This window comes from Gossypium raimondii, chromosome 12, assembly GCF_025698545.1.
Source record: "Gossypium raimondii isolate GPD5lz chromosome 12, ASM2569854v1, whole genome shotgun sequence".
NCBI classification, from domain to species: domain Eukaryota; kingdom Viridiplantae; phylum Streptophyta; class Magnoliopsida; order Malvales; family Malvaceae; genus Gossypium; species Gossypium raimondii.
The window spans coordinates 47,616,746-47,642,977 of NC_068576.1; the positions used below are offsets into that span (position 1 = coordinate 47,616,746).

The following is a 26,232-nucleotide window of genomic DNA, read 5'->3' on the forward strand; positions in this document are numbered from 1 at the left end:
AAATTGATCTAGGGGTAAAAGTTGAATTATAGATTAATAAAAAAATTAAAAGGATTAAAATGGCAATTAAGCCATTAATAAGAAATGGGACGGTAAAAGTGATAAAAATCTTAGATTTTTATGTTTTATATATATTATATTATATTATATTGTATTATATTGTATTATATTATATAAGTAAAAATAAAAATAAAGTAAAATAAAATAATAAAAAAAGATGACAAATGTATGGTAAATATTGAAGACATGTGTAATAGTAATAATTACATGGGTACACTTGTAATAAAAATAAATATGTGCTTAATTAATAAGTAAAAGATTTTTTAATATATTATTATTAATATTATTAGTTAAAATAAAAGATATAAAGTAAAAGAAAGAAAGAAACAAAGAAGAAAAGAAACAGAATAGCTAGAAAAGAAGCAGGAAAGAGACGAAAACAGGGAAGATAAGGGAAAGAAAAATAAAAGGAAAACTAAGGATTTAAAGCTTCAAGTTAATTGGTAAGCTAAATTTAGCCATTTCCTCTTCATTTTGATATTTTAAAAGCTTTAAAACAAAATTTTGTTGAAGTTAAGTGGAGGTTTCATAGGTTTTTGAACATGATTCATTTTGAACAAGTTGTTAAATTGAGGGTTTATTTGATAGAGTTTCTAGTTAGAGTTGATAAAAGGATTAAATTGTGAACTAGACTATAAGTTTTGAATTTTAGGGATTAAATTGAGGAAAATTCGAAATTAGTGAAAATGCTGAAAAATTAGTAGATAAATTTGAGTTTAGAAGAAATTTGAATAGAAATAGAGTGTGAATTAAGTTAGAAAAATAAGTAAGCTTAGTTAGAATTAAATTGGGAATAAGTAGGAATTGAATAAGAATTTTATTATTATTATTATTGTTAATATAATTATTATTATTATTATTATTATTGTTAATATAATTATTATTATTTTTAATGATTGTAATTAATAGTGAAAATAATTATTACTTTAAGTAGCTAACAAGGAAAAGCGAGGCATCGGCATCTAAAGGAAAAGAAAAGATCGTTGAGGAGTAAACGCGTATTCGGGTTTGTATTACTATAACTTAATCTATTTAATAAATGCTATATTGAAATTGTATTCATGAGACATTTAAAGGAAGGTAAGTATTAACATTTGAAATTAAGTAAGAATATGTGTGAATATTGAATTATATGTGAATTGAAATAATAGATGTTTTGTATTGATTGAATATTTGAAATTGTTGTGGAAATGAATTCGAAATTGGAAAAGTAAAATAATACCCTATTAACTTATCGGACTAGATTGGATACAAATGGCATGCCATAGGATTTGTGATGTGATGAGGAGATTTGTAGTTCGGCCGAGAAGATGACTATGTTATTATATGCTTCGGTTTATCCGAAGAGGCATTAAATGCCTTATTGGTGTGTTTGAGAGGATATGATATACTGGTGTGTTATGGAGGATTTAAATTATTCCGGGTGTGTTTAGGTTGGATATTTTGGTGTGTTTGGGTGGAATCCGCGTATCTGTCAGAGTCCGAGCCTTGTTAATAGGGTAAATAATTGAGATGGAAATTTGAAAATGAGATTAGTTGATTTGACATTATTGAAAAATATGAGAAAGAATGTATGATATAAATTATGAATTGATTTAGTATGTAAATATTTAAATATATAAATTTAAGATTTATGGAATGATATATGAATATTTATATTTAGTTTAAAGTGATTTTTAAAGACTATGGTCAATATTTGAAATTTTATTATTATTAAATAGTTTAATTTATAGTAATACCACTGAGTATAAAATACTCAGCGTACGGTTGTTTCCGTGCGCAGTTGAAAAATGGTTAGAGTCTCGGTTCAGCATCCAGGACAATCCCGACTCCGACATAAATATTTTGGTGATGTTTTCTTCCTTTAAGAGAAAGTGGCATGTACATAGGATTTATAATAGTTATTTTGGCATGTTATATAGTTTTGTTGTAAAGTAAGATATTATGTGTTTTGATGAGTATATTAGAAAAATGGTATAAGTTATTTTTATAGCATTGGTATCAAGTTGAAATGGCTTAGTTAGTTTTATGTGTTAATTAGAAATGATAATTGGATTTTATTTACTTAAGTTGTTATGTCTATATGTCAAGTAGGATTAAGTATATAAATGCATTGGTTGAAATACTGAAATTAGGTTGGTTATGTTTGAAATTTTGCAGGGGGTTTAATGTAAAAATAAGTCGAAATGCTGTCGAAAATTTTATAAATAAAAAATAAAAAAAATGAATGAAATCAATTAGTACAAATTTATAACAATTTATGAATTATTTTAATATGTTGGTTATTTATTTCGATTTATTTATAAATTGTTTGATATGTCCGGTAATGCCTCGTAACCCTGTTCCGGCGACGGTTTGGGGTTAGGGGGTGTTACATTTTGTGGTATCAGAGCTATCGGGTTTAGTCGATTCTCGGACTAAATCGGGCTCAGGATTGAGTTTAGATGTACATGCCACAATCGAGTCAAACTGAGTCGGGATTTTTGGATGCTGATATAATTATTTGTTTTGTTTTATAGTTAAAATGTCGAATGAACACATGGAAGATGTAGATCAAGAAATGTATATCAGAGATAGAGAATTGGATGAAACAGAATCAGCTACACCGAGTGTAAATCCATTAGGTAACCAACCTAATATAGAACGGGAAAATGTTAGAGACAGAGATGACTCCCATTTACTGAGAATTATAGCCGATGCTTTGCAACGAGTAGCGGGAACTGTACCTACTACGACATCTACTCCTACTACTAGACGGGCCCCAATCAAAGAATTACGAAAATACGGTGCTACTGAATTTTTGGGTTTGAAGGGAATTGATCCATCCACTGCAGAAAATTAGATGGAATCAACTAAACGAGTTCTGCAGCAATTAGAATGTACCCCCCGAGAGAGCTTGATCTGTGCTGTTTCTCTACTGCAAGGAGAAGCCTATTTGTGGTGGGAATCTGTAATACGACATCTACCTACAGAACAGGTGACATGGGATTTATTTCAAAAAGAATTTCAGAAGAAATATGTTGGGGAGCTGTATATTGAAGATAAGAGGCAGGAGTTTTTGATGTTGAAACAAGGTAACCTGTCTGTTGTAGATTATGAACGTGAATTTTCCAGACTCAGCCGATATGCTTCTGAGTTTATACCGACAGAGGCTGATAGTTGTAAAAGGTTTCTTCGAGGTTTGAGAGATGAGATCAGGGTACAGCTGGTGTCACATCGAATTACAGAATTTGTAGATTTAGTAGAGAGAGCGAAGATGGTTGAGCAGGTGTTGGGTTTGGATAAAAAGCCTGAGATAGCTAGATCGACTGGGAAACGAGCTGGCATTACTATTTCAAGTCCTTTACCGAAAAGATCCCGAGAATTCAGAGACAGTTGGAAGTCAAGTTTCAGATCAGATCGAGGAGATAAAAATCGAGGCAAACAGACTTTTGCTTTCTCTAGGTAGTGTAAAAGGACCTTCACGAAATATTGATATCCCCGACTGTGAACACTGTGGAAAGAAGCATTTGGGCGAATGTTGGAGGATAACTCGACGATGTTTTCGATGCGGGTCTACAGATCATTTCATCCGGGATTGTCAAAAAAATGAAGGTGCTTTACTGCAGATCTCGTAGATCAAGATTCTCTGCTAGAGGCAGAGGGTCAGGTAGAGGTAGTTCACTTTCAAGGGGAGGAAGTATTAGGAGGAGCAGTGATATAGCTACTCAACAATCTGAAGCGAAAGTACCTTGAGCTTATGTTGTCGAACACGGAAGAAGGCGACGCCCATGATGTAGTAATGTATATTCTTACTATATTCGAACTGTTTATGCTTTAATTGATCCCGGATCTTCACACTCTTATATAAATTCAAAACTGGTTGAATTGGGAAAGTTAAAATCTGAAATGTCTAGAGTTTTAATAGAAGTGTCTAGCCCTTTGGGACAAATTGTGTCTGTAGATAGAGTATGCCGGAGATGCCCGTTGATGATACATGGTAAAACGTTTTCTGTTGACTTGTTGATTATGCCTTTCGGTGATTTTGATATAATATTGGGTATGGATTGGTTATCCGAATACGGGGTGATTTTGGATTGCTACAAAAAGAGGTTTAGTATTCAGACAGAGGATGGAGACAGACTTGAAGTGAATGGCATTCGTACCAGTGGCACGACACGTATTATTTCAGCAATCAAGGCTAGTAAATTGCTGCGACAGGGTTGTACAACATATCTAGCTTATGTTATTAATTCTGATTCGATTGGTAGTCAGTGTAGTCAGATTAGAACTGTATGTGAGTTTCCAGATGTATTCCCTGAAGAACTACCGGGCGTACCACCTGACAGAGAGGTTGAATTTGCTATAGAAGTGTACCCAGGTACAGCACCAATCTCTATACCTCCATACCGAATGTCGCCCACTGAATTAAAAGAGTTGAAGGTGCAGTTACAGGACTTACTAGATCGTGGATTTATTAGACCGAGCATTTCACCTTGGGGAGCTCCAGTGTTATTTGTTAAAAAGAAAGATGGATCAATGCGGCTTTGTATTGATTATCGACAGTTGAACAAAGTGACAATCAAGAACCGGTACCCGTTGCCTCGTATAGACGATTTATTCGATCAGCTAAAAGGAGCTTCGGTATTTTCAAAGATTGACTTGAGATCTGGGTATTATCAGCTGAAAGTAAAAGAAAGTGATGTTCCGAAGACTGCATTTTGTACTCGATATGGTCATTATGAATTTTTGGTGATGCCGTTCGGGTTGACTAATGCTCCAGCTGCTTTCATGGATTTGATGAACCGTATTTTTCAGCCGTATTTAGATCAGTTCGTGGTGGTTTTCATTGATGACATATTGGTTTATTCGAAGACTGAAGTAGAACATGATCAGCATCTCAAAACCGTGTTACAGATTCTGCGTGAAAAACAGTTGTATGGAAAGCTCAGCAAATGTGAATTCTGGTTATCAGATGTGGTATTTTTGGGACATGTAGTATCGGCAGATGAAATCAGAGTTGATCCGAAGAAGATTGAAGCTATTGTTGAATGGAAGGCACCAAAGAATGTATCTGAGGTACGTAGTTTTCTTGGTTTGGCTGGGTATTACAGGAGATTTGTAAATGGATTTTCGAAGATAGCTTTGCCAATGACCAAGTTACTACAGAAGAATGTTCCTTTTATCTGGGATGATCGGTGTCAGAGAAGTTTTGAGACATTGAAACAAATGTTAACAGAGGCACCGGTTTTAACTTTACCAGAATCGGGGAAAGATTTCATAGTGTACAGTGATGCTTCTCTGAATGGTTTGGGTTGTGTATTGATGCAAAATGGAAAAGTAATAGCTTATGCATCTCGACAGTTGAAGCCACATGAACGTAACTACCCGACACACGATTTGGAGTTAGCTGCTGTAATTTTCGCATTGAAGATTTGGAGGCATTATCTTTATGGTGAAAAATGTTACATATATACCGATCATAAAAGTCTCAAATACCTTCTGTCGCAAAAGGAGTTGAACCTAAGATAGAGACGATGGATAGAACTTCTAAAAGATTATGATTGTGTTATAGATTATCATTCAGGAAAGGCAAATGTGGTAGCAGATGCATTGAGTAGGAAAGCAGCGGTTAAATTACGGGCAATGTTTGCTCGGCTTAGTATTAATGATGATGGAAGTTTGTTAGTTGAGTTAAGAGTCAAATCGGTAATGTTTGATCAAATCAGAGCAGCACAACTAGAGGATGAAAAGTTGATGAAGAGAAGAGAAATGGTACAGCTTGGTACAGTGGAAAATTTTAGTATTGACGAGCATGATTGTTTGAGATTTGAATCGAATTTGTGTTCCACTACTTACGAGATTAAAGAGTTGATTCTTGAGAAGCACATAATAGTATTTTACTTTGCACCTGTGTGGAACGAAGATGTATCGTGACCACGAGAACTGTATTGGTGGCGTGGATGAAGAAAGATGTAGTCGAGTATGTTGGTAAATGCGACTTGTCGGTAAAAGCAGAACATCGGTGCAAGCGTGTTTACTTCAACCTATTAGTATCCCCAGTGGAAATGGGATTGTATTACTATGGACTTTGTTACTGAGGATTACCGTTGTCGCAAGTAAAAAGAATGCCATATGGGTAATTGTTGATCGACTCACAAAGTCGCTCACTTTATAGCGATCGAGGCGATTGATCATTACGAAGCTTGCCAAGTTTATATCCGGAAATTGTTAGATTACATGGTATTCGATATCAATAATTTCGCATCGAGATCCTCGTTTACATCGAGATTTTGGAGGCGATTACATGAGTCGTTGGGTACACGGCTTAATTTTAGCACTGCATTTCATCCGCAAACTGACGGACAGTCCGAGCGGGTAATTCAAATTTTGGAAGATATGTTGAGAGCTTGTATTATCGACTTTGTGTCTGGTTGGGAACGATATTTGCCATTAGCAGAATTTGTTTATAATAATAGTTTCCAATCTAGTATTCAGATGGCTCCGTATGAAGCACTATATGGTCGAAGGTCTCGATCACCGATATGTTGGACAGAATTGAATGAAAGAAAAGTGATTGGGCGGAATTGATTCAAGAGACAGAGAAGCAGTTAAAAGATTAAATATAGACTGAAAGCCGCGTTCGACAGACAGAAATCTTACGCAGATCTGAAACGACGAGATATTGAATATTCCGTTAGTGATAAAGTATTCCTCAAATTATCGCCATGGAAGAAAATTTTGAGATTTGGTCGGAAGGGAACATTGAGTCCACGTTTTATTGGGCCGTATGAAATTGTGGAAAGAATCGGACCGGTTGCCTATCGATTGGCTTTACCTCCGAAATTACAAAGGATTCATGATGTTTTTCATGTTTCGATGCTTCGGAGATATAGATCAGATCCTTCTCATGTTATTCCCACTGAAGACATTGAAATTCGATTTGATTTAACTTATGAAGAAGAGCCGGTTCAGATATTAGCACGAGAAGTGAAAGAATTAAGAAATAAACGGGTTCCTTTAGTAAAAGTCTTATGGAGAAGCCATAGTGTGGAAGAAGCGACTTGGGAACCAGAAGAGACGATGAGAGCACAATATCCTCATCTCTTCTCAGGTAAATTTCGAGGACGAAATTTATTAAGGGGGGAGAAATGTAATGACCCAAAATTCACAAGCACCGAAAAAGTACATTATCGGGCCTCCGTCTTAGTAAATTGAGTTCGAAAATAATTATTAGAAATATTTATTAGACTAGTTGTGTGTTTAATTAGGTATTAATTGGGTGAATTTAGTTTAATTAAGAGAAATTAAGAAAAAAGGACTAAATTGATCTAGGGGTAAAAGTTGAATTATAGATTAATAAAAAAATAAAAAGGATTAAAATGGCAATTAAGCCATTAATAAGAAATGGGACGGTAAAAGTGATAAAAATCTTAGATTTTTATGTTTTATATATATTATATTATATTATATTGTATTATATTGTATTATATTATATAAGTAAAAATAAAAATAAAGTAAAATAAAATAATAAAAAAAGATGACAAATGTATGGTAAATATTGAAGACATGTGTAATAGTAATAATTACATGGGTACACTTGTAATAAAAATAAATATGTGCTTAATTAATAAGTAAAAGATTTTTTAATATATTATTATTAATATTATTAGTTAAAATAAAAGATATAAAGTAAAAGAAAGAAAGAAACAAAGAAAGAAAAGAAACAGAATAGCTAGAAAAGAAGCAGGGAAAGAGACGAAAACAGGGGAAGATAAGGGGAAAGAAAAATAAAAGGGAAAACTAAGGATTTAAAGCTTCAAGTTAATTGGTAAGCTAAATTTAGCCATTTCCTCTTCATTTTGATATTTTAAAAGCTTTAAAACAAAATTTTGTTGAAGTTAAGTGGAGGTTTCATAGGTTTTTGAACATGATTCATTTTGAACAAGTTGTTAAATTGAGGGTTTATTTGATAGAGTTTCTAGTTAGAGTTGATAAAAGGATTAAATTGTGAACTAGACTATAAGTTTTGAATTTTAGGGATTAAATTGAGGAAAATTCGAAATTAGTGAAAATGCTGAAAAATTAGTAGATAAATTTGAGTTTAGAAGAAATTTGAATAGAAATAGAGTGTGAATTAAGTTAGAAAAATAAGTAAGCTTAGTTAGAATTAAATTGGGAATAAGTAGGAATTGAATAAGAATTTTATTATTATTATTATTGTTAATATAATTATTATTATTATTATTATTATTGTTAATATAATTATTATTATTTTTAATGATTGTAATTAATAGTGAAAATAATTATTACTTTAAGTAGCTAACAAGGAAAAGCGAGGCATCGGCATCTAAAGGAAAAGAAAAGATCGTTGAGGAGTAAACGCGTATTCTGGGTTTGTATTACTATAACTTAATCTATTTAATAAATGCTATATTGAAATTGTATTCATGAGACATTTAAAGGAAGGTAAGTATTAACATTTGAAATTAAGTAAGAATATGTGTGAATATTGAATTATATGTGAATTGAAATAATAGATGTTTTGTATTGATTGAATATTTGAAATTGTTGTGGAAATGAATTCGAAATTGGAAAAGTAAAATAATACCCTATTAACTTATCGGACTAGATTGGATACAAATGGCATGCCATAGGATTTGTGATGTGATGAGGAGATTTGTAGTTCGGCCGAGAAGATGACTATGTTATTATATGCTTCGGTTTATCCGAAGAGGCATTAAATGCCTTATTGGTGTGTTTGAGAGGATATGATATACTGGTGTGTTATGGAGGATTTAAATTATTCCGGGTGTGTTTAGGTTGGATATTTTGGTGTGTTTGGGTGGAATCCAGCGATGTCTGTGAGTCCGAGCCTTGTTAATAGGGTAAATAATTGAGATGGAAATTTGAAAATGAGATTAGTTGATTTGACATTATTGAAAAATATGAGAAAGAATGTATGATATAAATTATGAATTGATTTAGTATGTAAATATTTAAATATGTAAATTTAAGATTTATGGAATGATATATGAATATTTATATTTAGTTTAAAGTGATTTTTAAAGACTATGGTCAATATTTGAAATTTTATTATTATTAAATAGTTTAATTTATAGTAATACCACTGAGTATAAAATACTCAGCGTACGGTTGTTTCCGTGCGCAGGTTGAAAAATGGTTAGAGTCTCGGTTCAGCATCCAGGACAATCCCGACTCCGACATAAATATTTTGGTGATGTTTTCTTCCTTTAAGAGAAAGTGGCATGTACATAGGATTTATAATAGTTATTTTGGCATGTTATATAGTTTTGTTGTAAAGTAAGATATTATGTGTTTTGATGAGTATATTAGAAAAATGGTATAAGTTATTTTTATAGCATTGGTATCAAGTTGAAATGGCTTAGTTAGTTTTATGTGTTAATTAGAAATGATAATTGGATTTTATTTACTTAAGTTGTTATGTCTATATGTCAAGTAGGATTAAGTATATAAATGCATTGGTTGAAATCTTGAAATTAGGTTGGTTATGTTTGAAATTTTGCAGGGGGTTTAATGTAAAAATAAGTCGAAATGCTGCCGAAAATTTTATAAATAAAAAATAAAAAAAATGAATGAAATCAATTAGTACAAATTTATAACAATTTATGAATTATTTTAATATGTTGGTTATTTATTTTGATTTATTTATAAATTGTTTGATATGTCCGGTAATGCCTCGTAACCCAGTTCTGGCGACGGTTTGGGGTTAGGGGGTGTTACAACTTCTATGTCTTTTTCATGTTGTTTGCAGGTTTGTGGTGTCAGGCGAAGCATGTAGCGGAGGGCAGGTGATGGGACGTGACGTGCGGCGCACATGGCCCTGGCATGTGGCGCTGGAGGTGTTAAGGGGAGCTAGGGTTTTCTGAAATTTTAGGGTGTTGGGCCATAATGTTTGGGCCATTAGTTTTTTTTAGAATTGGGCTCGTGGGTTTGTTTATTTTGTAAATGGATTGGATATCGGGCCCGGGCAAATTGGGCTGATTACAACAAGTATTGGGTACAATGTTAAAGCACGTTATATTTTTAAGGAGAATCAAACTCAAACTTTAAAGAAGGTATTGTTAAAAGGGATTGTAATCACTGAATTTTGTTCGGTTCAGATTTCGTGTTTTAATTTTTCCAAATTACGAGTTTGGGTAATTTGAGCTCGAAGTTTTTGGATCAAGGGATTTAGGGTTTGTGCCTATCTCATATGGGCCTAATAATTGGACCCGTTGTGATTGGATAATTGGGTTTAATTTTGGACTTGTTTGGGCTTTAGTCCATTAGTGTTTTTGTTTTTTTGTTTTGTTATGATATATTAATAATAATAGGATAATAGAAAAAATCAGAAAAAAAAACAAAAACTTCAAATTTACATTTTGACCTCTCAACTTTTTATTATTTATATTTTAGACCCTAACTTTTCTTAAAATTACATTTTGACCCCCTAACTTTTCCTATTTACATTTTGACACCAACTTTTTACTATTTACATTGTCCCCTAAAATTTTCCAAATTACATTTTTACCCTAGAAGTTTTGCATCCTCTACAATCTGGTCCTTCTGGCATAAAATCCCTAGCCACCAGGCGCATTTCGCGCACCTACCCTTCGTTTTTTTCGGCGGCTGGCCTAGGCATGATGGCTCTCCAACTGCTCCCTGAAAACAAATCAACATAATAAAGGCTGGTTCTCCTTTCAAAAATGGACAGAGTCCAAACAAAAGAAAAAAAAAAGGAAAAACAACAAAAAGAACAAAAAAATGGGGGAAGAAAAAGCTAGGTTTTTGCCACATCACCACGGCCATTTCCCCGAACCACCGCACCCCACCACCATTGACTCTAGGCTTTCTCTCTTTCGCACCCCACACCACCGACTCTCGACTCTCCCTCGCACCCCCATCACCACTGACTCTCGGTCCTCTCCCTTGCACCCCTTGCCACTTGCTGAAAACCACCAACCGAACCCCTATCACCCCATCGCTGAAAATCAAAGAAACATAAATTAAATCCGACAACCAAAAAGGCAGTAACTAAACCGAAATCCAAAACAACAGCAATAACCAAAAATAAAATAGATAAAATAACACTTATCTTCAAGAGGGAAACGCTGGCGGCAGCTAAATCGTCGGTAGAGGAATTGGCGGCGACCGGGGTAGAAGAAAAGGCTAGGGTTAGAGGAGAAGAGGAAAAAAAAAAGAAAAAGAGAGGAAAAGAGAAAGAGAAATAAAAAAATATAAAAATAAAACGGATTAGCTGGATCCAATCTGACCCGACCCGCACCAATGACCTGACCCGACCCGTACCACCGTGAGAAATAAAAAAATATAAAAATAAAACGGATTAGCTGGATCCAATCTGACCCGACCCGCACCAATGACCTGACCCGACCCGTACCACCGTCTAACAGCAGGCCCACACTCCAACAATCCCAGCAGGCTCCAGCAGTAAGCCCAGATCCAACAAGTCCAGCAATCCAATCCAACAACAGCCAAAGCCAGCAGTGGTGGCCCAGTTTGTGCGACCCAAACAAAAAAGAAAAAAAAAGGAAAAAAATAAAAATAAAAAATGGGTCTGACCCGACCCGTATAACCAAACCAACCGGACCCAATGGCAATGACCCAAGACAGCCAAAGAAGCGGGCCAAGAGCCCAAGAGCTCAAAGACAACAAGAGAAAAAAAAGAAAAGAAGAAAAAAGAAAAAAAAGCCCGAATCGTGTAGTTTATTGGATCAAGCCCATAACTTTGGGCTTTTGGTAAACTCTTGATCTTTTTATTTTATTTTATTTTATCTATGTATTTAACTATTGTCTCATTTTAATTAAATTAGCATTTTAAAGTAGTTCTTAGAAATATTTCATTTACAATTTCTTTTCTTTAAATAATTTTTAATACATAAGGTAACAAATCGATTTGACACCAAAACTCTAGATTTCATCGCTATGTTGGGTGAATATCATTGGTTTGTATTAAATCTGAAGCTCTTTTAAAAATCGAGAAATTAAAAATTCTTGCATTTTAAAATAAAATGTTTATTTTGTGGTTATTAGTAAATTATAGAAATTTAATTTTTAAAATGTATATAATACGATAATATTTAATTTATCAAAATTCTCGTTTTTTAAAATCGGATCATGATTAAATATCAAATTGAATTCGTATTTTTTGAAATTTAAGACAACACGCGCTTAACGAGATACCAATTTTGGGCGTCATGAGGGTGCTAATACCTTTCTTCTGCGTAATCGACTCTCAAACCTTAATTTTCTCTGGATTTTGACGTAGACCTAAAATCAACTCTTTGTAAATAAATTTTAAAAATAATTTTTCTTTAAAAATAATTTTTCTTTAAAAAAGAGAATTTAATAGGTGTCCGATCACACCTAAAAAAAGGATCGGTGGCGATTCCTCTTTTTTTAAACAAAATCGAGTCTCTGTTTTCAAATTTTTAATAATCGCTTTGACTAACGCCCGTAAAATTTTAATTCGCTACAAGGATAATTACAAACCCCGAAATTATTAACCTCTATAGACCATAAAACATACATGGATGATACCTAAGTTCTAATAAAAAAATTTTTGTGCACAACTAGAAAAGGCATTTGAAGGTCCACAAACTAATTAGATTAGCAAATGGTAATGATGCGTTAATCATTAATGAACATGATCTTAAAACCAAAGTTTAAGGTCTATGAATAATTTCTTCATAACTAATCTTTTGGTGTTGGATTGTGAAATCATGAGTTTTTCATTCAACATTATTGATGTAAATGGTAAATAAAGTTGAATGTTTCATGATGATGGTTTTTTCTTCTCTTAATATTTGCTTGACATGTAGGGGTGGAGTCAGAAAATTTTTTGAGGGGAGTTGAAATAAAGTTGTATATTTTTATGATAGCAAAAGTGAAATTTCACTATTTTAATAGCCTATATCTTTATAATTTTTAAAATATTAAATCAGTTTTTTCTCATTCTTGAGGGGCCAAAGTACAATTTTTTCATATACTAATTTAAAATTTTTAAAATTATAAAAAGACTAAATGTAAAAATTTTCATTTTAGGGGGGTCGGGGCCCCTGCCAACCCCCCTTGGCTCTGCCCCTATTGACATGGAATGAAAACAAAAAGACATAAAAGTGCGAATTGTCGAGTATTTCGACCAAATGGAGGAATCATTCCTAGAATATTACAATTAGAGTAAAACGAATATGATAGTTAAACTATTGGATTAAGTTGTTTCGAAGAGATTTCTAATACTCAATTGTAATAGTGTTTGGATTTAACTATTTTTGTTTGAAAAATTATTCTAACAATTCGCATTTCAAGTATAATCAGGCACTGAATAAAGTGATTTTGTTAATCATAAAAAAAAAAAAATTAGGAAAGACAAATAGTAGAGACAATAAAACAAAACATGTGGGTCATTTAATTAACTAGATTTGAAGAGCTCACATGTGGAACATGACAATAAAGAAAGGGATCATGGTATTGAGCATGATCAAGCATGCATAAACTAAAGGCAAATGTCGAGAATCCAAATGGAGGTAGCAATCAAAAAACAATATTAAGTGGAACAATCAATGGAGATGAAGGAGAGCTTACTACACCAACATTGGACCATAATTGTAATAACTCGTTTTTGAGTCTGATCGGAACAGTGGTTTCGGGACCACTTAACCGAGTAAAAATATTTATTATATTATTTTAATAAGTTTTACAGCATGATGGAATTATAATATAAAAATTTCATTAAGAAATTTTACCGTTTAAATACTTAATTTGATAAAAAGGACTTAATCGTGTAAATTGTAAAAGTAGCATGCTATAAGTTAAGAGTAATTATTTGCTGATAAGTTGAATGAGAGGTCCTTATTATGTTATTAGACCAATGATAGTGGTGCTGGTCATAAATGACCTTAAAACATGTGAATTATGCTTTTATTTCATTTAGGTTAATTTGGTAAAATGGTTATTAACATCGATTTAAAGTAAAAACAAAACAGAAAGTGGCAGTCATTTTTCCTTCTGCACGATTTTAAAGTTTAGAAAGCCAAAGTCATGGCTTTTATATTCGGCCAAGCTTAGATTTTCAATTAGGGTATGGTTTTTATTCCGTTTTTAATAATTTTTACGTTTTTGAGATCGTTGTTTTGTATTCTAGCTAGCCCGCACCTCAATTTCTGAAAATTTTGATGATTTTGAAATATGTCATTGTCGAATACTAGTATATTTTGAAGTATTATGCTAGATTATTGATGGGTATTGAAATATATACAAGTTTTATAAAGTAAATTTTGACAAAATGAGCTTTAGGGAGTTTAAAAAATAGAAATATTATGTTAGAAATGTGAAATAAATGAAAATATGGGCTGATTAGAAGATATATATTATTCGCTAAGAATACGTATAAAGAAATTTCGTATATTTTGTGTATTTGTGAATTAGGAACTAAAGTGTCAAAATGTGAAAATATGAAGGCTATTTTGTACAAATGCTAAAATATATTTATATGAATTGAATTGATTGAGTTGGTGAATAAATGAGTTAAATTTGAATTTATATAGATCAAGATAAACAAATACCGGAACTTGATCGGGGGAAACAAAAGTTAGACGGGTAGACGAAAGTATTTAGCAAATACGAGGTAAGTTCGTGTAGCTAGAATTGAATTATTAAATATTTGTAATTGTCCAAAAATAAATGTATGTAAGTTGAATGAATAATATACTTAAATTTTAAATTACCGGTATACTATTATATTACTGTTTACATGAATGCAAATGAAATGTTACAAATACTATATACGTTATATAGATTTGGCATGATAATAGGCATTGAATATGAAATTTTGAGTATTTAAATGCATGTACTTAATAATATTAGATATATATATATATACACATATGAATTGAGAAATTGAGTTATTGATTTTTCATTGCTTAATTGATGAAATTGGATAATACTAAGCCCATTTGAACTTTAGAAAATTGTCGGATACGAGTGACTTGTCACTAGGGTTACCTTTTGGTTGAGCTCCTGCATTTGTTGCGGACTCACCACAACTCGTATGAGCTTACCGTTTCAGCTCTACGAAGCTTACCGTTTCAGTTCAATAGAGCTTACCGTTTATCAGCTCGGAATGAGCTTACCGATCATGGCTCGAAAGAGCGAAAATGACAATGAATTGACATGTATGGATAAGCTATGTAATTATATGGATGAATTACCGTTGATATGTATAAGTTACGGATAAATTTTTGTTATTACCGATGAATTGCAGGTTATACGAATAGGAAAGAATTGATATAAATGTTATATGATTTACATGATTTAAAAGTTACATGAAATACATGATTTACATGGATTGTTGTTTTATGAATATATGAATTATAGGGACGGCATGATATATTTGGCTATATGGCTAACTCTTGGATGGTGATGTGAATAGACTTTGTGGACAAATGAATTGATTTTAATTGTTTTAATGCTTAGATATTAAATTGGAAAATTTTAATTCTATATTATACGACTTACTAAGCTTAGTGCTTCCTTCATTCATTTTCTTATGTTCTATAGATTCGGAAGCTAGCTCGATTTTGGACAAGGTCTGAGATTGGCTATCACACTATCAAAACGATTTTTTATACTTTTGGACCTCATGCAATTAATGTAAATATGGCATGTATAGTTAGTTTTTGGTATGAATTTTTGGGTTTGATCAAGCTATGTGATATGGCTTGAGTTGGAAATGTTTAGTTTAGAATGGAAACATTATGTGTTATGTTCATTTTGGGTGCACTTCGATAAAGGGTTTTTTGGTATAATTGAGTATATAAATGCATTGGTTGAAATTTGAAATTTGCAGGGAAGGTTCAATAGTTATAAAGGGGTTATATTCAAATTTAAAAAAAAAAGAATGAAGTGAATTAGTAAGAATTTATATGAATTTATGATTATATATGTTTGTTATTTATTTAAGATTTTTTTTTTTGTAAATTATCCAAGATATATGATAATGCCTTGTAACCCGATTTCGGCGACGGTTTGAGGTTATAGGGTGTTACAATAATGATTTATATTCTTCTTTAATAAATGCCAACTCAGATGATTTAAGTTAATACACCTAATGTATTAATTATCAAACCTTTGGAGAATGAAAATAGAAATAGCCAAGGAATAAATGGAGGGAATAGTGATGTTCTAACTTAAAAGAAGAATTGAAGAGGATAAAATCCATAATTAAAAAGAAGGAAATTTGTGAAAATTCTTAAAGAAATTGTAATTTGATCAAAAGTGATTATTAAAAATTTGAGAAAATAGGAAAGAGTGAATGGCAAAAAGAGGTGCAATTATTGATTTTGATATTCAAATCGTAGGAGAAATTTATGTAAAAACGTAGTGGAGATGTGGAGGGTTGACAAATTCATTGCACTATCAACAAATTGTGATGATAAATTAATCATCAACAAACATAATCTCAAAATTAGGGTTTATGGTTTTAGGTCGGTGCAAATTGTTTTTTAAAGCTAATGTTTTGGTGTTGAATTGCAAAACCATCAAGGACATAAATAGTGAAATTATGTTGAATGTTTCATAAGGATGGTTCTTTCTTCTCTTAATCTTTGCTTGACATGTATAACTTTTTGATGAGGATTTTAAAAAAATTAAGTCTTAAAGTTTACCTATTTTATCACTTTGGCCATAATTCTTTTTTACCTTTCAAAACTTAGCCAAATTGCATTTATTTAGGCGGAAAACTTTACTAAACTATTAAAATTTTAATTGCACCAAAATGGCAATTCGCATGATAATCCACATGCCCTTCATAAATATTAGAAAATTAATAAAAAAGAAATAAAAAAATTGATAAATTTTAAAAAGTTCAACAAATTATCCACTTCATAAATGAAGTACAAATATACTATCATGTAGGTTGCCACATTAGAGCCATTGAAATTTTAATAGTTCAATGAAGCAGTTTGACTAAAATTTGAAAGTTGAAGGTCAAAATGATTCAAAAAATACGGTTAAAGTGAGAAAATGGGTAAACAACGTTCACAACTAAATTTGTTATTATGCCTTATACTTTTTAAAATAAGCATAAAATTATTTTAAATTATATGAATTTTTTTATGTTATTCTTTTATAAAAAAATATTTGATGCTATTAAATATTGTTATCATTAATTATATTAAGTTTTTAAAAAAAATATTTAGTATGTTCATTAGGTATAATAGACACAGTAATATCCTAAACATAGAACGCAAAACTAGTCAATTGCAAAAAGAAGGAAAACAAAAATTTGGAATCACAATGTGAGCGTGGGACATGGTTGGATGCTGTGAATTAGAAACATTCTGTCAACCTGTTTAAAATTTCTTCCTATCTTCAAGTCATATTTTTAAATTTGCTATTGAATTCTTAAGAATGTTATATATCACGATTATAATCGCATTGCATTTCCTACATTCATCCAAACTCTATTTCCTATTTTCATGTTTCCATTGTAAAAATAAAAACCTGAAAAATAAGTTCGCAATATTGCTAACTTACATCGTATTCCAAGCAGTTCTAAGTTTTTCATGCGATAATTGTATTTGAGGTCTTCTTTTTTTTTTTTTCTTATTTCCATTTTCTCTCCAGATATTTTACTTTCTATTTTAAGTTTTTAATTTAAATAAGTACAAAGCTAAAAAATAATGGAAAATTGGTGGGTAGCAACAATAGCAGGCCAGTTAGGGCGAAACTAGGGGTGCATGAAAAATCTTACATTCTTTACAATTTTAAATTAGTAAAGTTAAAATTATATTTTGGTCTCTAAAAATAATAAAAATTTAATTTAATCTTTTAAAAATTATAAAGATATAGGCTATTAAAATAATGAAATTACGTTTTTACAATCATAAAAATTACAATTTAATTTCGGTCCCCTAAACAAATTTTCAAACTTGTCCAGTATTTTGAATGTCATAAAATCATGAAGAGAGCTAGCAGGTAGCAGCAGCTGAAATGAAAGATGACATGTCGATTAACTCATAGCACTCTACAAAATCAAATCTTCCGTTGGGTAGATGACATGATGGTGAGGAGGATGTGTCAGAGTGGAGTGATCTGCCCCAAAAGCTTCCAAATGCAAACTCCCCTCTACTAGACAGCTCCTCCAACACCTTCTCAGCTTCCTGTATACAACAACATTGAACCCCATATTGGGCATCTCCAAAACCAGCTTGCCTTAATTCTATACTCATGCTCATGCAACTTTTTGTAACTACTTCTAGTTGTACTTCTTGAAATAATCCATCCTTCATCTTCCCTTCCTTTCTTCGCCGTCCAATTAGTTTCTTCTTGGCATATTGTTTGGTTTTCTTAATGAGTTTGGCAGGAAATTTGAGGAAGACAAAGATGATGATCTGGAGAATCAGGCATTGGCTACAGCAGCATATGACTATACAATCAGCAGCAAGCATGTTGCACTCTTCCATCTCCATAGCTATCAATATGGTTGTCCAAGGAAGAAAAAGGGCTGCCCATGGAAAATAAATTGGTTGCACTTTCACAACTCATGTCATCATGTCTTGTTAAGGAATCAGTTCCTTCTCCTGTTTGGAGGGGAGAAGAAGGGAGGTTAGGTTATTACCAAAGGCAAGGCAAAACAAACGGATTTGGCAGGCAGGGAGGCAATTGGCGTTGCTCAAGTCATGACGCATGACTTGCACATTACCACAAGCATAAACCAAATCCCGCGCCGCAATCTAAAATGAGTCCGCCACCCAATTTCCTTTTTTCTTTGTACAACACATATATTGCACGTTAAGAATACTATAATATATAGCCTAATGCTTCTAATAAAGGAATTGTGTGTGATATCAGTTCCAGGCCATTGCTTAGGTCAGATTAGATTCGGTGTCCTAATATCTTGTTTCATAAGAAGGCACCCTATTTGGTTTCTGATACAAAGCATTTTGATGTTTCCCTTTCCTTTATTTCCTTTTATTCTTTAGAGAAGTTCAATTCTTTCATGCTCCCACCCCCGATCTTGTCTAGCAGCTACTGCTGCTCTATTTGGTCTCTTGCTTGAGTTCCCCTTTTATAATATTATATCATATTTTATATTATATCAAATTACAACTTCACATGCTTATCTCCTCTCCTCTCCTCTTTCTTTCTTTCTTTCTTTCTTTCTTTTTTCTCTGTTCTGTTTGCTATTAGATAGAGGATTCTACAAGAGACAACGGGAATCCACGACCCTAACTCCTGACAATGTTAACTTAGCAAATTTGCATTCAAGCTTTATTGTAGCTTTAACTTCGGCTGGAACAAAATTGGCATCAACTATTTAGAACACAAAAGAATAGCAGTTAAATGGCTGAATGGGGAGAACCCAAAAAAACAAATAATAATATACATAAATGATATTTCATGGAAACTATAACAGGACCTAGTTACACCTTACAATATATTGGAGGGTCTAAAACTATCTCCACATCTTGGTGCTGTAAAATTCCAGAGACCCGCAACTGAAAACCAAAACTCCAGCAGCCATACCAATTCAAATTGGCATCCATGCAGCTCTGCAATTGCTCAGCCTCATCCCTGGTCAATACTCGATCATATTCTTCTTCAACTACCCCTGCTAATGCTACTTTCGCTAAAATAATCTGTACTGTAATTTTGACTGCCAAAAGCCATCCTCCGAAACCATCTGATTTCTTCAGATTGCTGTGCTGAGTTAAATACCTCACTTTCACCTACTTTCATTCCATTGCTCAGATCTGAGGTGGCCAAACTTTCAAAAGCTCTCACAATCTGAGGAAAATTAACTCAAGTAAGAAAGAAGCCACAGTGACAATGTCACCAATTCCATATAGTTCTAATATTCAAACTAGGATATGGGAAACAAGAAAACCACGATGCTACTTATTATCCATTTCTTCAGTAACAAACTTTAACTACCTGTCCCATCCGTGGTCTTTTTGCAGCAGAATGCCGCACACAAGCTGTGGCAGCCTCGATCATCCTAAACATTTCACTTTCAACATAGTTTCCACCAAGCTTTGGATCTGCTAAATACCCAAAGTCCTCACTATCCAGTGCATGACTCAGTAAAGGCCGGGCCTGAAGCATACAAATGATTTTATGAGTAAAGTTTCGGTTATTTCTTTCGCATTCCATCCTCAGATGTCTTTCAAGATTTTCCATGTTCTCATGTCTGCTACCCGCATGCATGTCTAAATACATCAACTTAGATTTAGAAAAAGAATAAAAAAGCAAACGCCAACTAGATAAATAGTGGACACATTCCTTTATCATCCACAGCTCTCTGTGAAAAGATTAACTTTTGTTTCAATAAGGGAAGTCTAACTAGGGAGAAATATATGAGCAATATCTGGCCCTTTGAGTTTTCAGCAACTAAGCTTGTTTTTGCCATTTAGGCTAGTAGGTTAGAAGGATAAAAGAAAAGGAAAGGCAGAGATAGAAAAAGAAATATTTTTCTGTAGATAGTGATTAAAAGGTACCTCATTTTCAAAGGCCTACAACTATATTACGCAACACAAAATTGAACCACGATCAACCTTTGCTAAAATACAGTTGGGTTCTTATGGATTAATACTTGTGTATAAGATGAACTTTAGAAATTGGAACATGACAATAATGAGTGATTAAATCAATAAATTACCCATTCAACTAGACTTTCATCACCAAGAGGTTGAGATGCATCTACAGGCTTTCGTCCAGTAATTAGCTCCAAAAGCACGACTCCAAAAGAAAATACATCAGATTTCTCAGTCAATTTACCACTTGATGCATATTCAGGGGCCATGTATCTGAACGATCAACATAAGAATGGTTGATATATTTTTTGTTAATGAGAAAGTTCATATACCTTTGGCTACTAACTAGTAGAACGAAACCTACGAGTCCTCAGAGAAAAAGCCTACCCAAAAGTTCCCATAACACGTGTTGTTACATGTGTATTTGCATCCAGAGCTAACTTGGCAAGTCCAAAGTCCGAAACCTGTAACGTAGATTAGGAAATAGAAAGTGGAAGGCCGTAGCCTCATTAAGGCAACAACAGCTGAATGTAGTTTGGAATGACACAGATAAAAGAGAAGCGTCCATACCTGAGCTTCAAAGTTGTTATCTAAAAGAATGTTTGACGATTTGATATCCCTATGAATAATACGAGGATGACCTGAAATATAATCATCAAAGAATCCAAACAATATAAATAATAAACTTGAGAATTTAATAAATCAATAAAATATGTAATGTGAAACAGACACAAGGTTCATTTGGAAAAACAATGAATAGATGGAGAAATGAGAAATGTTTTGGCAAATCTTGAAGAAGCTAAATTCTATATAAAAGGTTACATCATGGACTGCAATGGAATGAACGATGGATGATTGATGCTTTTCTAAACTAAGCAGAAAAATATATCATTTACATAAAAGAAAAATAAGAGTGGTGATGAATCTGCCATATATTCTTCTTCTAGCTTGGAATAAGCTGAGGAATAATAGAAATTCTTCCTTTTCTCCTTGTTCTTTTTATTTTGGTTCTTTCTTATTTTGGTTAATCTACCTCAAGTCCCAGTATTAAAAGCTGAAGAGCAAATTAGTCCTTCCACTATAAAATGAGCAATTTAGCCCCCTATACATTTAATTTTGAAGCAATCGGTGTTAAACTTGAGCATCAGGAAATTTTAACTTGTGTTTCAAAGTGACTTCCAAAATGAGAAAAACCAAAATTTAGCATTGTTCAAAAACACGACAATGACTAATTTGGTCACCTTTTATTCACATCACTTTAAAACACAACAAATCAGCATTTTTTTCACACTCAGCCTTACAGTTTACCTATTTGCTTCAAAATTAACTGTACAAGGACTAAATTGCTCACTTTTTATCAAAGAGAGACTCATTTGCTCCTAAGCCTATAGCTGCCAGGTGGTTTAACCTGTCCCTTTTGTGTGTGATAAAAACCTGTTTGGTTGCGACATGTCTAGTAAATTCTGATACACTGCCAAACCAGCATGACGATGTCAAGATATCAGAATGCATTCCCGCACCAAAATTTTCATAGAGTTTATTAGAAAAACAGGCATTAATTGCTAAATGCTCAGTACACAATTCTGGAAAATAAAATTTTCCCTTTTTAAGCATTTTGGCAGGTTATACTACTCTCAAGCTTGGCCATTGATATCTGGATGGAAATACTTACAGTCTTCATGGAGATAAGCTATCCCACGAGCTGCACCAGCAGCAATTTTAAGACGTGTTGCCCAATCCAAAACTGGCATACCTTCTCCTGTCAAAGGCGAGGAGTAAGACATATGAGATTAGCAGTCCAATGCTGTGGGTCAATTCTTCAAAGATCATTTATGGCGCTTACTATGAAGATGGAAATAAAGGGTATTATTAGGGACATAATCATATATGAGCAGTCTCCGGTTCTCAGAGATGCAGTAACCGACAAGTGAAACCAAATGGCGATGGTGTATACGACTAATAATAGCAACCTCTGCTTTAAATTCTCGTTCACCCTGTCCCCCACCAATTTTTAGCTGCTTCACTGCCACCTCTCTTCCATCTGGTAAGCAACCTTTATAAACAGCCCCAAATCCACCTTCACCCAAAAGATTTTGGTCTGAAAAACCATTGGTAGCGATGGTTAATTCTTCATATGTAAACCATGTCTTTGAATTGCCTAAGCCACCAGGTTCCGGCATCATCGGTGGTGAATGCACAAAATCACTTCCAGAACTACTTCCAATAAGAGGAGCAGAAGAATGCGTCTTTGTAGGGGATGAATCTATAAGCATGTTAATAACAACGATCAAAACATTACCTCCAATAACATGCAAATCCAAAAATTTACCCACAGTTCCCAGAGCAACTGGATAAATTAAATGAGCATCTAGATCCAAATCAACCTTTTCTCTCATTTGTACAAACCGGACAGAATCCCAATGTCAGTGGCCAGTATCTATACGTAAGTAGGTTTCAAAGCATTCAATCACTAAGCTAAAATGACAACAAAACTATTATTTGCTGTATTATGTTTTGTTTCTTTTCACACGGTAACCACTAAGCAGTATTTGATTTCATACTAAGGGTATGTCCAAATCGTATTCTGGAAGAATGGAATTAAATGTTGAAGCATAGCTCAAAGAAACCGAGTATATAGGGCAAGCAATAACACGTTAAGGAAACAACATTGCAACGATTGAAAAACCTACCTGATCTCGGGGAAGAGCCTAGTGGGGATGGCATAACATAACCACCATTAACTCGAGTAAGCTTCGTTTTCTTCTGCCTCCTCAAGCACCAGACAGCCAGCCCAATAAGGCTAAGCACAATGATCCCTACAGCTACTCCAATAGCAACTGCACCTCCTACACCAATGCCATCATTACCTGAGTCTGAACTTTCTGGTGCACTTGGACCAGGAGCATTTACAGTCCGATTATCAGTTGGTGGAGTCAAAACTTGAGGAGGAGGAGGAGGTGATAATCTTGATATAGATGGTGGTGGAGATGAGCTTGGAGTAGAATTAGAGGGTGAAGGTGTTGGTTGAGAACTGGGTGGTGTACGCTTAGAGGGAGATGTCGGGGCAGGAGATATTGATGATGGCGGAGGAGGGGAATTTGGTGGTTCTGTTGGCGGAGTTTGTGATGGTGGTGGAGATCGTGATGGTGGTAGCGTTGAAAGGGGAGGTTGTGATGATGGTGGCGGTGAACTAACAGGTGGTGGCAATCGCGGCGGCGGTGCTGGCGGTGGTGGTGAAGGAACAGGCGGTTGAGTAGATGGTGTTGGTGGAGGTGGTGATGGAGTTTGTGGAGGTGGAGGTGATGGCCTGGGTGCAGATGGTGGAGGACTAGGTGGCGGGCTTGATGGTGGTGGCGAAGGCGGTGGAGAAGTGGAAGTGGAAGGAGGGGAAGTGGGTGAAATAGGTGGGGGAGGAGGGGAGGCCTGCAGGGGTGGAGGTGAAGATTCAGCAGGGGAGGGTGGTGACAAGGTGAGTGGAGGTGGAGCTGTAGAAACATCCGGAGGTGGAGATTGAGATTGAGAGGGTGGCGGAATAGCATTAGCCGGAGGAGGAGTGCTTGGTGGTGGACTGGTAGCAGAAGCTGGCGACGGAGCTGGAGGAGAAGATTGTGGAGGTGGTGATGTGGTTGCCATCGATTCAATTTACCAAATCAAATTGATGGTACACTAAGAATACCTATAAATTCACATATGCCAACATACTCGCTCAGTCTCATTAAACAATAAAAATTTCAGAAGATTCCTATAATGAAAGCTTCAAAGATATGCAGGATTCATCTAAACTAATAACTCCACTAATTTGTAGCTGATCAAATTGAAATTCTACGAAAATTAAAAAAAAACAAAACAAAACCCAAGTTTTTAGAGTTTCAAGTGCCAGCTGCTTATACAATCAATCACCAAACTTCACCAAACAAACCACTCTTGCTTCAAAACACAGAAAACTTCCCATAGCCAACTCTACGATAGGCCAACTGTTGATAACATGGCAGCGGCAGGCCAGTTCACCACCAGTTGGAGGTAACTCAACTTAAACCCAGAGCACCAGTGAGTCACTTAGAAAACCAAAACCCAGATCCCACCCAGCAAATGCATCAAACCCTTACCTTTCTAATTCCTATTTCGACAGTTAGGTCCCCATGTCGGTGGTGTTATGTTTTGGATTCAAAGCTCACCCAGGAGGACCCAGGGGAAGGGACACGGATTGTGGGGTCACTCCCACAAATCGTAAGCAACTTTGACGAACAAGACACCGTCGTGTTGGTTGCCTAAGTCTTTCTCATCTCCCTCTTTAGACTACGTACTTTAGGCTGAAACAACGCTTCAAAACTCATCATCATTAAACTTAACCATTCAACATATTATTATGCATAAGATTCAAAGGGTCTTTTTTATTTTTTTTAAAGAAAATATTGCTAGAAACGTAGAGGCACAGTCGCAGACCTTTTCTAAGTTCTAAATTGTAAGTTGTTAGTTGTCAGCTCTCGTAAAACCATGGACTTTTTTGTTTTTCTTGCTTTGCCAAATTGATTTACAGTACAGTACAGGCATGTGAAAACTTTAAAAAATAATGATAATAGTAATAATAACAAAATAGCAAACAAAGTTTAATTAAAATAAATAATGAAGTTCCCCTGGATCTACAGCTCAAATATTGTTCTTGTCTGTAATCCTTCATTTGTCAGGTCTCTCTCGCTTTGACAGTGATGTAATAATTTACTAATCTCCAAAATTTTATTTATTTTACACTCCATCAGGATTTTTTTGTTCTTTTCTGACCAAGCCTCGTCGATTATTAGATACTATATTTTATACTACTTTATACATTAAAACGCGTTTCATTTGGGTCCTATATAATACAATAACATCAATTTTACTTCATATTTTGAATTGAGATCCACTGACAATTTTTCTAATTTTTTTATTTAATCGATTGAGTAAGTTTTAATATTTTATTAAATTTAGACTCAGTTTGATTTGACTTTATTTTATATTCTTTTAAGGAAACTCAAATAAATTACGAAAAATATCAAAATGAAATAAATATTGCTGCAGATATAAATATCGGAAAATAAAATATGCAAAATACAACTAAGAATTTCATAAAATAGTTAGTACTCAATAAGGCTACCCAAATTGTGAGCCATCTTATTTTCTTGCCTACCTGCTGATTGGAAGGAGAAGGTTTGGAATCGATGACTTGGTTCCATAACAATCTTAAATTAAGAGCGCGATATCTGAATCATCATCCTGCTTCTTTGTCAGCAAATCCACCACTCGCTTGCAATATGTTTCCATAACGACGTTGTCTACCTGCATCGAAAAAGAGCCTGTCGAGTCTCGCACCACTGCCGCCCAGGCTGACATAAACACAGCAGCATCAATGTTGCACTTATGCTAGTGGTCTGGACCAAACGATACTGGCGTTGCCACCTTTTCCACTACCAGCCCGCAAGCCTCCAAAAGCTTCTTGTGAGCTTTGCCAGCCTTGTAAAAAAATAGCACCGGCAAATAGGACAATACGTGAATAACTTTTACCAGTACTAGTACTTCCACATAAAATTAAGTTAAGATTTTTTTATCAATCAAGCCAATATTTTCATGTAGAAAACATGTA

General features: G+C 34.0%; 3 protein-coding genes and 1 long non-coding RNA gene across 6 annotated transcripts; 2 read left to right on the top strand and 2 right to left on the bottom strand.

Annotated features, from left to right (window-relative positions):
- The first annotated feature begins 1,848 nt into the window (after nucleotides 1-1,848).
- Nucleotides 1,849-3,470, top strand: LOC128035403 (uncharacterized). The gene is made up of 2 exons (XM_052625004.1): nucleotides 1,849-1,908; nucleotides 2,580-3,470. Exons 1-2 carry the CDS (start codon nucleotides 1,851-1,853, stop codon nucleotides 2,900-2,902), a joined length of 381 nt encoding a protein of 126 aa, XP_052480964.1. The 5' UTR covers nucleotides 1,849-1,850; the 3' UTR covers nucleotides 2,903-3,470.
- Nucleotides 3,471-8,371: 4,901 nt separating this feature from the next.
- On the top strand, nucleotides 8,372-10,130 carry LOC105787320 (uncharacterized). Its single transcript, XR_008191861.1, has 3 exons — nucleotides 8,372-8,434; nucleotides 9,212-9,277; nucleotides 9,772-10,130. It is a non-coding gene; the product is annotated as an uncharacterized LOC105787320 (long non-coding RNA).
- A 7,811-nt stretch (nucleotides 10,131-17,941) lies between these two features.
- On the bottom strand, nucleotides 17,942-19,186 carry LOC105764596 (uncharacterized). The gene has a single exon (XM_012583230.2). It carries the CDS (start codon nucleotides 18,549-18,551, stop codon nucleotides 18,051-18,053), a length of 501 nt encoding a protein of 166 aa, XP_012438684.1. The 5' UTR covers nucleotides 18,552-19,186; the 3' UTR covers nucleotides 17,942-18,050.
- A 189-nt stretch (nucleotides 19,187-19,375) lies between these two features.
- On the bottom strand, nucleotides 19,376-25,005 carry LOC105764595 (proline-rich receptor-like protein kinase PERK9). 3 transcript variants are annotated; one of them, XM_012583229.2, is made up of 9 exons: nucleotides 24,722-25,005; nucleotides 23,306-24,291; nucleotides 22,459-22,878; nucleotides 22,288-22,374; nucleotides 21,186-21,256; nucleotides 21,003-21,079; nucleotides 20,741-20,888; nucleotides 20,017-20,178; nucleotides 19,376-19,869 (listed from the first exon to the last, which is right to left on the bottom strand). In XM_012583229.2, exons 2-9 carry the CDS (start codon nucleotides 24,246-24,248, stop codon nucleotides 19,684-19,686), a joined length of 2,094 nt encoding a protein of 697 aa, XP_012438683.1. In that variant the 5' UTR covers nucleotides 24,249-24,291; nucleotides 24,722-25,005; the 3' UTR covers nucleotides 19,376-19,683. The 3 variants fall into 3 exon arrangements, with proteins under 3 accessions (XP_012438683.1, XP_012438682.1, XP_052481330.1); XM_012583228.2 differs by having other exon boundaries at nucleotides 23,306-25,005; XM_052625370.1 differs by lacking the exon at nucleotides 22,459-22,878 and having other exon boundaries at nucleotides 23,306-25,005.
- Between the last annotated feature and the right edge of the window lie 1,227 nt (nucleotides 25,006-26,232).